Raw genomic sequence first — 12,684 nt, forward strand, 5'->3', positions numbered from 1 at the left:
TCTTTTACTTATGAAAGCAGAATTATGTTATATGGCAATACGTATGCTTGCTCTCTTTAAAACAAAACAAAAATGAGACAGGATCTTTTCTCTGTAGTTCAAGCTGGCCTGGAACATTCTCTGACGTCCTAGGGTTCATGTCAGTCCTTTCCTCCGTGTCCCAAGTACTAGGTTACAAGAATGAACCAACATGGGGCTGGAGAGATGGCTCAGTGGTTAAGAGCACTGACTGTTCTTCCAGAGTTCCTGAGTTCAAATCCCAGCAACACAGGGTAGTTCACAACCATCTATATTGAGATCTGATACCTTCTTCTGGTGTGTCTGAAGTACAGCTACTGTGTACTTATATGTAATAAATAAATCTTAAAAAAAATTAACCATGATGGTACCCAGCTATTTTCTATGCACTTAATTATTATTTTAAACCCAGTTATAACTATTCCAACTCATGTGTACTCTGAATTTTGTTGAATTTTTTAAAAATTCTTTTCAAAAGTTCATGTTAGATTATTAAATAATTGTAAGAAAAATGTCATGCTTTTTTTCCTTTATGAAATTTTAATACTTAATACATTCACTCAGGTTTATATACTTTTCTTTTCTAAGTACAAGGCTCGTGTTACTTAGTTTTCTCAGTTTAAAAAGAACTATATTTATTCTTTTTCTTATCAAGGCATTGCTTCAGAGTTTGGAGTTCGAGGTTATCCAACAATTAAGCTGTAAGTCAAGTGTTACATGTTTAGATCTATATTTTTAATAGTCCACTTTGCTTATATTTTATTTATTCTAGTACTTTCTTTAGAGAGTGAAGGTTTGGGTTCAGCCATTGTTTTTAAGCCAAGTGCATGATCAAAAGTTAGAGACTACATCTCTACACATTTCATATTTAAGTATGTGGTACCCAGCTAATTCACTAAATGTGTTCTGAGGGTTTACTGTGTAGCATGCACTTACAGCATAAGGTATACACTCATTAATTATGAAAGGTCTCTTGAGTAGCCCCAGTCTGTGTTCTGCAAATCACATCTAACATATTTCATTCTTGTATAAAGAAACTAACTTCATTAAAAAGAAAGAAAGAAATCAAGAAGAAAATTGATAGATAATTATTTCAATCTGTGGGTATAGATCAAGTCTACTAGAGAAATTAAGTTGAAAAAATGGTGTGGTGATTCTAAAGAGAATTATTTTACAATGATTTTGCTGCACTTCCCTGTTATTTTCATTAACCATATTTTGATACTATGAGGTGCTAAGCAGTTGTTTTCAAGGTGTTTTTTTTTCCTCTGATATTTTAAAACCCCAAATTTTACAATTTTGAGTAAATATGTTATTCAGGGGAGGGGGTGTTGACATTTTTCCTTTGTGTGTGTGTGTGTGTGTGTGTGTGTGTGTGTGTGTGTCTTTTTTTTTTGAAAATTATTCTTCTATTACAGTGTATGTTAATGGTGCTTTCTCTTTGTTATTAGGAGTTCTGGTTTTTCTTATTGTTCTTTTTATCTGTACATTTTGCTAGATATAAATTTATTCATTAACAGGTTTTGTGGAAGATAATCTAAGTTTTAGGAAAGCTATTTTTATGCCTCATTCACGATGCAAATTAGAGGTTTTACCACCACCAAAATATTCTAGTTTTGTCTTTTTATTTTTCACTTGATGGGGAGTAATTAAAATTACTCTGATTTAAGTTCTTGATTGTAAATGTGCAAATTACTCACTCTCCAGAAGCTATATACTGTAACTTTTACACTACAAAGTAAAATGTATTCCTGTTGTGTGCGTGGAGTACAGCCTTTTCGTGTGCATCTCAATTTGCTGTTCCTCAGAAGACACAAGTGTGCAGCTCCGAAAGCTTTCTCTTATTTAGTGTTTTGTACATTTTAAGTTTATACTTTAGTAGAAGGAGATTGAGACTAGATATGAAGAACGTTAATTTCCAATTCTTACCTTTAATTTTTAAGATTAAAGGGAGACTTGGCATATAATTACAGAGGACCACGGACCAAAGATGATATAATTGAGTTTGCTCACAGAGTGTCTGGGTAAGTTCGTTTTAATATTTGAAAGAAAATGTATTTTAGTAGATCACATTGGATATACATATTTTAGATATTAAATGTATTACATGCAATTATGAAAAATATAGATATGTAGCATATACAGTGAAATTCTATAATGATATATCATAATTTGTAATATATATTAATTTTGTGTTTAAGATAATTTCATGTTTAGAATTTTTTCTCTAATTGTAATCCATTTTCAAATTTTTATTGCATATATAATTTATATGTAAATTTATTTATATTATGTACTGAATTTATTTATAAATATATGTCCTATTTATAAAAGACATCCTCAGCTGCTACTTCATCCCCCTCTCACAGATGCTTGAAACTGTGACTAGTACCAGATCCTATGAATGTACTCTTTTTCTTTCTCTCAAAATATCTTGTACTTTTAGATTTTCACTTAAAGGAAGCACTTGATTTCCTTCCTTTAGTGTCTAGATTTCCAGTATCACTAACTTCTGCACTTTGGGTCCATTGATGGTGTAAGGATTATTTGCCTTCAAACCCTGCAATTCTCTCATAAATGAGTCTGGCAACTCAAAGGGCTATAGAATTGCAGATGGGCAGGTTGTGTATACAACATGCATATACTAGACAAAGGGATGATTCACTGGCTTTCTGTGTACTCTTTGAGAGAACCCAGTAAACAGTAGGGTGCCCCATTACTCAGAACAGTGCACAGTTTAAATTATGAACTGTTTTCTGTGGAAGTTTCTAGTTAGTATTATCAGACCATAGTTGTTAATTGGAAATATGGAAAATGAAATTAGGAAAATCAGTTAGCAACTTCATGAATCTTAACTTTTAGAAATTTTTTTTATGTTGGGATGCTATATATCAACTTATGTCTCTTGTTCTCTAATTTCAGAGTCTTAAAAGAAACCCAGAATATTATTGTTCTTATAGACTTAGGATTTCATCCCTAGTTTGTGGTGCTAAAAACATTTTTAAATGCATCTAAACTAATTTTCTTTCTATCACATGTTTTTTTAATGCAATGTATTCTAGCAGTATTTGTTTAGTAAGTGACATAGCCAAACTCAGTGAGCCGTTTGCATTGAACTACAGATCTTTGACTTATTGCTGATCAGAAAGTAGATTTTTCCACTAGCAATTCCTGATGATTTGAATGCTATTTCTTTAAACGAAATGTCTGTGTCTTGCTAAGATGTAGAGAATATCAGTGTTCATAATTATATTTATAATATGTGTGTATCTTTTTGAAGAATATTTGTCAATATCAGTTAATCTATATTGGCTTTGAAGTTTATATAGGCCCTTTAATAGCTTGACAAAATATGTTAGTAAATAAATAGCTTGAGGTTAAAACAGGATAGGTTTGTTGTGTAAAATTATGCCTCAAAATATTTGTGTAAATGCACAGAATTATGAATGATCTTTATTAGAGTTTGTGATGCTTATACATATAGTTTCAATTGTATTTTTTCATTGTGGTTGCATGTTTCTCTTCATTTTCTTTGTGAATAAATAAATTTGAAATGAATTAATTTGAAGTAAGTGAGGCTAGTGGTATGCACTGGACTCCCATGGCTTCAGATAGCTTTATATTTTGCAGTTATTGAGTGCATTTTTTCTTAACCCTAGGAAGGGGTTCTCCTGGAGTGAAAGTACTCCAGAGTAGAGGCAATTTCGTGACTCGGTTCCAGAGTTGCATCACTTCCTGGTTAATTACGAAGGATTGAAGCAGAGGCTAGGGAAAGTGATGCAATGGCCGTAGCCCTGTGTGCTTTGAAGGTGTTCACTTTTACACAATAGGTTCTGTTCATTTTGTAAGGTTTGTGGACTGAAAGTATGACAATCTATACTAAGTTTTAAAAAAGAAAGCATTTATTCATTTAACTGTTTTATGAGTGATATATTTTATAGTAACTTTTAGTATAATTAATTTATCCACTTGTTTTTAAAATAATTGTATAATAAATTTTATGGCATAGTTTTCTCTTTGTGCTAGTGTAACTTGTTTCCATTTTATTTTTCTGAAAATAAATAGTAATATAAATTGGAAGTTTAGCTTTGACCTCTATAGGATACTTACGGAATATGTAATATTTAAATTGACACATGTTATATAAATATTAACTCTTGTTGACTCCCGAGATACTATTTCGTGATCCGTTTCTGTAAATATGCTTTTGAAGCTGAAAGAATTCTCAGGTGACTTGTCTTGCTTTTAGCCAAGGACTGTAAGCAGATGATCATTCTGTGTCTCACGCATCAAAAACTATTGATTAGTATTGATGAAGTCTAAAGAGATGTATTTGGAACTGGCAGATTTAATTTTGGGTACTACATAAAGTGTTACTGTGTAGTGACACACACCGTAGGCTGGAATCTTACCTGGATGGCTTTGGTGGTATACTTAAGTGCAGAAAAGCATGGCTAGAACATTAAATGTGATTAAATGTGATCAGATGTCACATAAATAGCAATCAGCTGTGCACTATCTTTGGCTCACACCCATTTGTTTTGTTTTCACACAGGGCTCTAATTCGGCCTCTTCCAAGTCAACAAATGTTCGACCATGTACGGAAGAGGCACCGTGTATTTTTTGTTTATATTGGTGGAGAATCACCCTTGAAAGTATGAAATTATCTTTTTCTTCCACATAAACAGACATGTTGTTGTAATTTTGTTTGCTGTGGAGCTGTGATTTTACCAAGACTTTAAAGCAAAATATTTTAGTTTAAGTATTTTTCACAATGAAAACACTTTCTTTAATCTCTCTTACTAAATTTGCAATTGTGAAATTGAAGTAAGTGAAATTTGGCTAAATATTGCCTGCCTTAGTATTTCGTATGTTACTGACCAGATTAATTAATTTTTCATCACTTTTTAACACTTTAAGTGAAAGACTGAAAACTGCAGTGCAAATGTTACCTTTTTAAAGCAAAGCACTGTGCTGTTTACTAAATGTGTGCGTGTGTTTGTGCACGCCTTTCTCACGGTCACCACCAGCATCGTTATTCATCATTGCGAGTCTCTGTTAATAAACCTGGGTCGGCTGTGTGTTATAATCCAGCACTCTGTGAGGGGGAGAATAGGAGCACTCAGTTGCAATGATTGTTTGCCTTGACAGCTGTGTGTTTGGTTTGGCTATAGTTTCTTCTTTCACTGAAAGCTGACGTGGTAGGAACTTCTTCTGCTGCTTACAGATAGCTTTAATTATTAAGTGAGAAATAAATTGTGATCTTTTATATTTAAGATATCTTTTTCCATTTGCATTATCATAGGAGAAATACATAGATGCTGCTTCAGAGTTAATTGTATATACGTACTTCTTTTCTGCCTCAGAAGATGTGGTTCCTGAGGTAATATTTAATATCTGATTTAATGATAATAATTTATTCTTAAGAATTATGATTTGATTTTACATGTCAGATTTATTCATAATGTTGTCTGAAAAGAAATTTTTTCACTATTGATGTCAGACTGTTTATAATTCATGAACCCACACTCATGGCACTTAGAGATTTTGATTACATTAGGGACTTTTTTTTCTCTGTGAAGTAATACTAGTAAGCAATGATATATAAATCAAACCCCCAAAGACGTTTTTAAGTATTAAGTTCTATGTATCCTGCAAATACAGCCTTTTCCTGGTTCCTTACACCAACATCAAATAAATAAATATTACAAAAACAAGATTTCAGAGATGCCACCAAAAAGTAAATGGACAGCATGAGAGTTAGGATATGTAGGGGTAGACAATTGATTTACATTTTTGGTCCAAAAATAAAGAAAGAAAGGGAGGTATGTCTAAGTAGAAATATTTGAATTGAAACCTGCCTCATGCAGGTCTGTGGATAGAACGTATCAGAAACAAGGAGGAGATAGTACAAGACAAGTACAAGTACATCCCCAAGACAAGAGCATGCCTTAAATACTTGAGAAACAACACAATAGCCAGTGATCCTGTAGTACTGTGAGAAGGGGTTAGAAGCAAGCAGAGGACAGTTCTGTTGTGTATATCATACTGTGTATGAGGAGGTTGAAGTTCATAAGGAACTCAAGTCTGTTCATTTGAAAATGCTTAGAGCACAGTGCAGTGGACAGTGTGAAAGTAGGTTCAGAGATCAGTGACCTTTGGGCTTAAGAGTCAATAAGCGGGAGAACATGAAATAACTTAGTGCTCCTTTAGCACAGTGGTTCTCAACCTTCCTTATGATGCAGTGCTGTAATATAGTTCCTCATGTTGTAGTAGCCCCCAACCATAAATTTTCATTGCTACTTCATAACTGTAGTTTTGGTACTGTTATGAACCATAAAATGTAAATATCCGATATGGAGGATATCTGATATACAACCCCTGTGAGATAGTAGTTCATCCCCAAAGGGGTCGCAGCCCATAGGTTGAAAACCACTGCTTTCTTACATATCTAGGTTTTTATATTATAAATGGAATTCTGAAATAATTTCAAAATGAATGTCAATCTTTGCCAGTCTAAACCCACTCTAATTTTCCTAGTTTGGTGTAAGACATTATTTTTCAAAGCAGATCATGTTCATACCCTTAATTTGTCATGTCTCCTTTTTTAGATGTAACTATTAATTTTTGTATTTATAGTCAGATCCATTTTTAGCACACAGGTGTGTGATTTTTAACAAATGCAAATAGTTGTTTAACCACCACCTCTGGAAGTTGTAGAATTACCTAGACAGGATGTTGTATAACTGGAGGCAGAGGCAGGAGCTCAAGTCCAGCCTATGCTACATGAGACTTTATATTTAAAAAGAAAAAACTGAAAACATGGAGAATAGTCCCTGCACCCATGTAAATGTGATAGCAAACATCTAGAAGAGAGAAAGAGATGGATCTGGATTATCTGCTTTAAGCCCTTCCAGGAGTGGCCACTTTATTCCTTTGAAAGGGAGCAATGCCTCATACTGAAAATAGAAACTTCATATCATTTTGGTGGGTGGGTGTCTAAGAGCTGGGGGATCTAGTCATGGTTGAAAGCTTTTTTTCACTATCTGAGGTAGTTCTTTTTATGACATGTAATTTTTAGTCACAATGCAGCATTATCATAAAGTCATTTATCATATTGCTTGCATGCTGATGTATACCTGAATTCCTTTATTTATTGTTATTTTCATGTTTCATGTACTCATGCGTAATTGCCTAGCCAAATTATTTGTCATCTAATTGTCATAATTTTACTCTTTGGAAATACATACAAAATAGAAGGAGGTTCTTTTAGGTGATTCCTTATGAATGACAGTTGTGTTTTAAAATGCAGTTTGGAGAGTACTTGTTACCTAATGTCATTCATAATTAACCTGTCGGTAGATACTGTCATAGGCTTTATGTTTCTAGAATAAGGCAGTTGACCCTAGATGAAGTGGTGAGTGGTGGGGCGTGACATCCTTAGGTCAGCTATTGAAGCTTTGGTCCTGCTGTCTGTCCTGTGCTCCAGAATCCATTCCATCCTTTCCTACTCAGAATGCTGTTCATGGTCTTTTAGAAACTCTTAAAAGTAGTCCTTGGTTTTTCTCATATCAAGCAGTATGCTTCCAGAGAGGTATCTGATATAAAATTTAGATATAAAATTCAGATATAAAATTTAGCTGAATTTAAAATTGTACTCTTTTTAGTCTTTGTTGTTGTTGTGAGTGTTTTTCCTAGTTTTCTTTCAGTGCTTTTGAAATTGTGATTACTAATGGAATTGCTAGTGTTAAACGTATGATTTTCTGCAGTACGTGACACTGAAGGAGATGCCTGCTGTGCTTGTTTTCAAAGATGACACTTACTTTGTTTACGATGGTAAGTTCCAAAGTTTTAACTCATATAAAGCCTTTCATAATTAGAATATTGTTATAAGGAGGCATTTACAAAAGATTTTGTAAGCACTACCAGTGTCGCCTTTGATAGAGTAATCTTTTAACCCTTCAGTAGTTTTCCACTCAGTGTACTTTCATCCCTAGTTGCTGCCAGTGATTTTGTGTGCATGAGCGTGCATGTGTGTGTGTTTGTGTGTGAAATTATTTGCCACCTTAAGAAATAAGCTGTATTCTATTTCTATGCATTAAAATGTTCAGACTTAATTTTAGGAGGATAGTTAACTTTCATCGTACAGAGATAAAAGAAAACATACTCAGCAGAATGAAACCTTTATACCCTGTTTAGGTTATTTCTCCCCCTCTGTCAGAAAACATTTCCTAAAAGTGAACATTTTATTTTATTTAAATTTTATTTTGGTATCTTTCATACATCATAAAAAGAATGACATAATAAAAACCTAATACTCAGTAATAAAAATGGTTAACAGAACCTTACTGCAGTTGCTTCAGTTTTATTGTTTCTCTTTTGAAGCATTTCAAAGCAAATCCTAATGGCATTTTGTCACTGTTTCATTAATCTTTTGTTTTTAATGTGGGCTATGTGTTTTTAGGTAACCTCTCAGTTATTAGACTACTGAAGAAAAAAAGTATTTTCATTGTTTTAGTCAAGGAACATGTTATTCTGATAATTCAACTGAGAATACTAAGCATCTCTATTTTTTACTGTGTTTAATTGAAACTGATTTAAGTTCCTGATATATAATTGTCATTACTGTATGCTATAAATTACTATACCTTAGGTGTGTTCTATTACTTAGTACAATACAATGACTACTTACTATTGTATTGTTATTTTTATCCTTTAAATGATTTATGCAGTGGATAGAATGGCAGAGAAATAAATGTCATGCATCACTAAAACATTAGCTAAGGAGATTTATGAACAACAAGGCTGTTCATAGGCTCATTCATTCAGGAGATAGTTATCGAATGTTTACAATTATCACCAAGCAGTCAAATGAACTTGAGAGGAAAGAGAGAAAGGAAACTATATATGTGTCTTTGCCTACCATCTTCTTGACTATGGAACTGCTAGCAGTACTGCTCACTGTATACTTGGCCACTGTAGCTATTTTATGTATTTTTAAAGTGGTTTTTTTCTCCCAAGTTAAGATCTAGCAGTATCTAGATTTGGCCATCAAATCTCTTATTCTAGTTCTGCTAAGAGGTTGGTAACTTAGAGAGCTACAGTTACCTTTGATTCTTTTTGGAAATTAAACACACACACACACACACACACACACACACACACACACACACACACACACACACACACAACCTGCTGACACTTGTCTAGATTTATATATATTCTTTGTGCCTGCTCAAAGAAAGTCCCTCTTCTTTCACCTCACTTCTACTTGAGATGTCTTTTGTGCTTGAGAAAGAAGTAGTAGGTGCAGTTCCTGAGGGTATTGTACATGACCAGCTTTGTTGCTAAACCTTGAACCTGCCTGAATCTTTCAGGTGGACAATAGATCTCATAATACCTCAGACATTTATTCTGCTACTGATTATTTATGAATCTGGAACCTTTTGGATCCTACTATAGGGATAGTTTTTCTAAAGAGTTTTAAATTCATCACATACCATCCTTAGGAAACTTACTGTTGCCATGGAATGAAGATCCTGGCCCAGTGATCAACTTATAGGTTCAGTTTTCTAATTTCTAAATCTAGCTTTATAAATAATTTCAATTTGGCTTTTTTTTTTTTTTAATTAACTTGAGTATTTCTTATATACATTTCGAGTGTTATTCCCTTTCCCAGTTTCCGGGCAAACATCCCCCTCCCCCCTCCCCTTCCTTATGGGTGTTCCCCTCCCCACCCTCCCCCCATTGTCCCCCTCCCCCCAACAGTCTAGTTCACTGGGGGTTCAGTCTTAGCAGGACCCAGGGCTTCCCCTTCCACTGCTGCTCTTACTAGGATATTCATTGCTACCTATGGGGTCAGAGTCCAGGGTCAGTCCATGTATAGTCTTTAGGTAGTGGCTTAGTCCCTGGAAGCTCTGGTTGCTTAGCATTGTTGTACATATGGGGTCTCGAGCCCCTTCAAGATCTTCCAGTTCTTTCTCTGATTCCTTCAACGGGGGTCCTATTCTCAGTTCAGTGGTTTGCTGTTGGCATTCGCCTCTGTATTTGCTGTATTCTGACTGTGTCTCTCAGGAGCGATCTACATCCGGCTCCTGTCGGTCTGCACTTCTTTGCTTCATCCATCTTGTCTAATTGGATGGCTGTATATGTATGGGCCACATGTGGGGCAGACTCTGAATGGGTGTTCCTTCAGTCTCTGTTTTAATCTTTGCCTCTCTCTTCCCTGCCAAGGGTATTCTTGTTCCCCTTTTAAAGAAGGAGTGAAGCATTCACATTTTGATCATCTGTCTTGAGTTTCATTTGTTCTAGGCATTTAGGGTAATTCAAGCATTTGGGCTAATAGCCACTTATCAGTGAGTGCATACCATTTGGCTTTTTATTTTATAGATTTGATTGCTTAAGATAGGTTATTTAACAATGTGACAGAAAGAAAAGGCACACCTTTCAGTCAGTGAGTACAATACAATCAATTAAAGATCTTTACTTTTAATAGTTTCTTCATGCCATTGTCCTGTTTCCAGAAGTATTTTAGAACTATATTTTTAATCAGGATGCAATATTTCCTGTCTGCCTAGAAAAGGAAGTATTTGACATTGAAATACAACTAATGTACTGTGTCTTGTGTGTGTGTTTAAGTTGTAGATATGAGAAAGTATAAATAAAATAAAATCTAATAAACAGGAGCAAAGAAATTACAATACAAATTACCCATAAGAACCAGGTAATAGCTTCACTAGGCTATCATTTAGGAAAATATATTTTCATTTGATCATTTTATCACTATCTTTTCAATTTTGTTGTCAAATGAATAGTCAGTCTTTAATAACTGTGTTATAATCTCTTCTTAAATTTATAAATGGACTTTCTTAATATGTTTCAAAACATATTCAGTTTTGATTTAGAGCATTTTAATTATTTTTTCATTATCCTTTGCTAATTTTAGTGATGGTATAGGAAATAATTGCTTTGTTTGTTAATCCTTTTCTACATCTGATTGAGTAGAGTAAACTACATAACAACCAGCCTAAGATTTTTTAATTATAATACTGTGTTAAGTACTTTATTTACTTTGCTAGATGGAGACATTATAACTATCTTGTACTCTGATGTATTTCCTTTGCTTTGTTTCAAGAGTATGAAGATGGAGATCTGTCCTCATGGATCAGCAGGGAGAGGTTTCAGAACTATCTTACTATGGATGGTTTCCTTTTGTATGAACTTGGAGACACAGGTAACAAGTAGATGGCCATTCCTGTTTTATTACAGAATTTTTCTTTAATTGAATACGTATCTACTGGCTCTTTTAAGGCTGCATTTCCTAACTAAGTAGACTTATGTTTGCTAGTTCTGCTTTCTAAGAATTGGGATGTATAAAGCACGGATATGCACTCTCATATGATGATCAGTGTAGCCAAAGAGAAGGCTCACTAATAAGTGATAGTGATGAGGAAGACAAGGAATGAGGGAAAGACAAAAGTCATGAGGCTGCTGGTTAAAGTGAAGCCTTCTCACCATCTCTAAGGTCTGCTGTTACTTGTGAGTGGGAATCCATCATATTGTTTATTCCTTAAGGTCATGTGGTAGAAATTGACAAAGCAAGAAAGTAAATACAAGTGTTTATTAAATAGAATATTAGTATAAATAGAAGCTTAAAAGTTATAAGAAGCATCTTTTCTTAGGGGAATATTGTATAAACTTAGACTAATTAAAAGTGGGACAACTATTAGTTGTTATCACGTGTGTCTCTTCTCATGGTTTCATGGTCATGAAGTAGAAATGCAGTTGTAGGAAAGAAATATTTGAAAACTAAGTAAAAATAAGAAAAATTAAGCACTGTCTAGTACCTGAAATATTTCAAGGAATAGTCCTTATGGACTGATGTTTTCAACAGAAAGCTAACAGTCAGTTGAAATTATATGGTTGTATTAGAGATAGATTATGCAGACTGAGATTAGGAAAAGCATCAAAATAATGTACAATGACACTATTTTTTTTAACTTAACCCTACATTTGTATTCCTGCCCCAAGTAGAATAATATTCTAGTATGTTTAGATATATAAATTCATTTAACTTTCCTCATAAATCTGAAAACCTTGCTTTCCTAAGGTAAGTGGGAGTTTCCTGAAGTTCATTAACATAGGTAATACACAGTGGTTATCTCACCTTTGTTCTCCAGGATTTGGTTCAGTGCTCAGCACATAATATCTTTAACCCACATCAGTACCACCAGAACACCACTGATCTGGTATTACATTATTCTACTCCTGAACGTTATCAGTAGGCATATGAATTACTATTTTACTTATACTTCAGTTTTATTGACAGTTTATACTTGTCATTCAGTTTTATTCTATATGCCATTATTGGTGAAATTGTAACATAAAAATTGCCACACAAAAATCATCTCCTTAGTATTACAAACTGTTGGGATTATTTTTTAGCAACAACAATTTTTAGTAAGCTTTTTAAATCAGTGTCTTCTTTATGGTGTAGCTTTCCACAAAACACTGTCAGTCTGTGGTTGCATAAATTTTAATAGAGAAATTATAGCACATTTATTATTATTTTCCTCCTAGAGGTAAAAGAAATTTATCATCTGCAATTAACTAATTCATTGGTCCAGGCTGCAAGCATTGTACAATAAGATGTTGGATTAAGGGCTA

At 33.9% G+C, this 12,684-nt stretch overlaps 1 protein-coding gene across 2 annotated transcripts in view; it reads left to right on the forward strand.

Annotated features, from left to right (window-relative positions):
* The window catches only part of Tmx3 (thioredoxin-related transmembrane protein 3), a 32,920-nt gene that overhangs the window by 6,997 nt on the left and 13,239 nt on the right, over window positions 1-12,684 (forward strand). For both annotated transcript variants that reach the window (XM_087593511.1, NM_001400798.1), the window contains 6 exons: window positions 674-719; window positions 1,962-2,042; window positions 4,574-4,673; window positions 5,324-5,401; window positions 7,788-7,854; window positions 11,153-11,251. In XM_087593511.1, the coding sequence (XP_087449637.1) occupies window positions 674-719; window positions 1,962-2,042; window positions 4,574-4,673; window positions 5,324-5,401; window positions 7,788-7,854; window positions 11,153-11,251 (471 nt within the window). The remainder of the gene's footprint in view (window positions 1-673; window positions 720-1,961; window positions 2,043-4,573; window positions 4,674-5,323; window positions 5,402-7,787; window positions 7,855-11,152; window positions 11,252-12,684) is intronic.

The sequence above is a fragment of the Rattus norvegicus genome, chromosome 18 (assembly GCF_021556685.1).
Source record: "Rattus norvegicus strain SHRSP/BbbUtx chromosome 18, alternate assembly SHRSP_T2T, whole genome shotgun sequence".
NCBI classification, from domain to species: domain Eukaryota; kingdom Metazoa; phylum Chordata; class Mammalia; order Rodentia; family Muridae; genus Rattus; species Rattus norvegicus.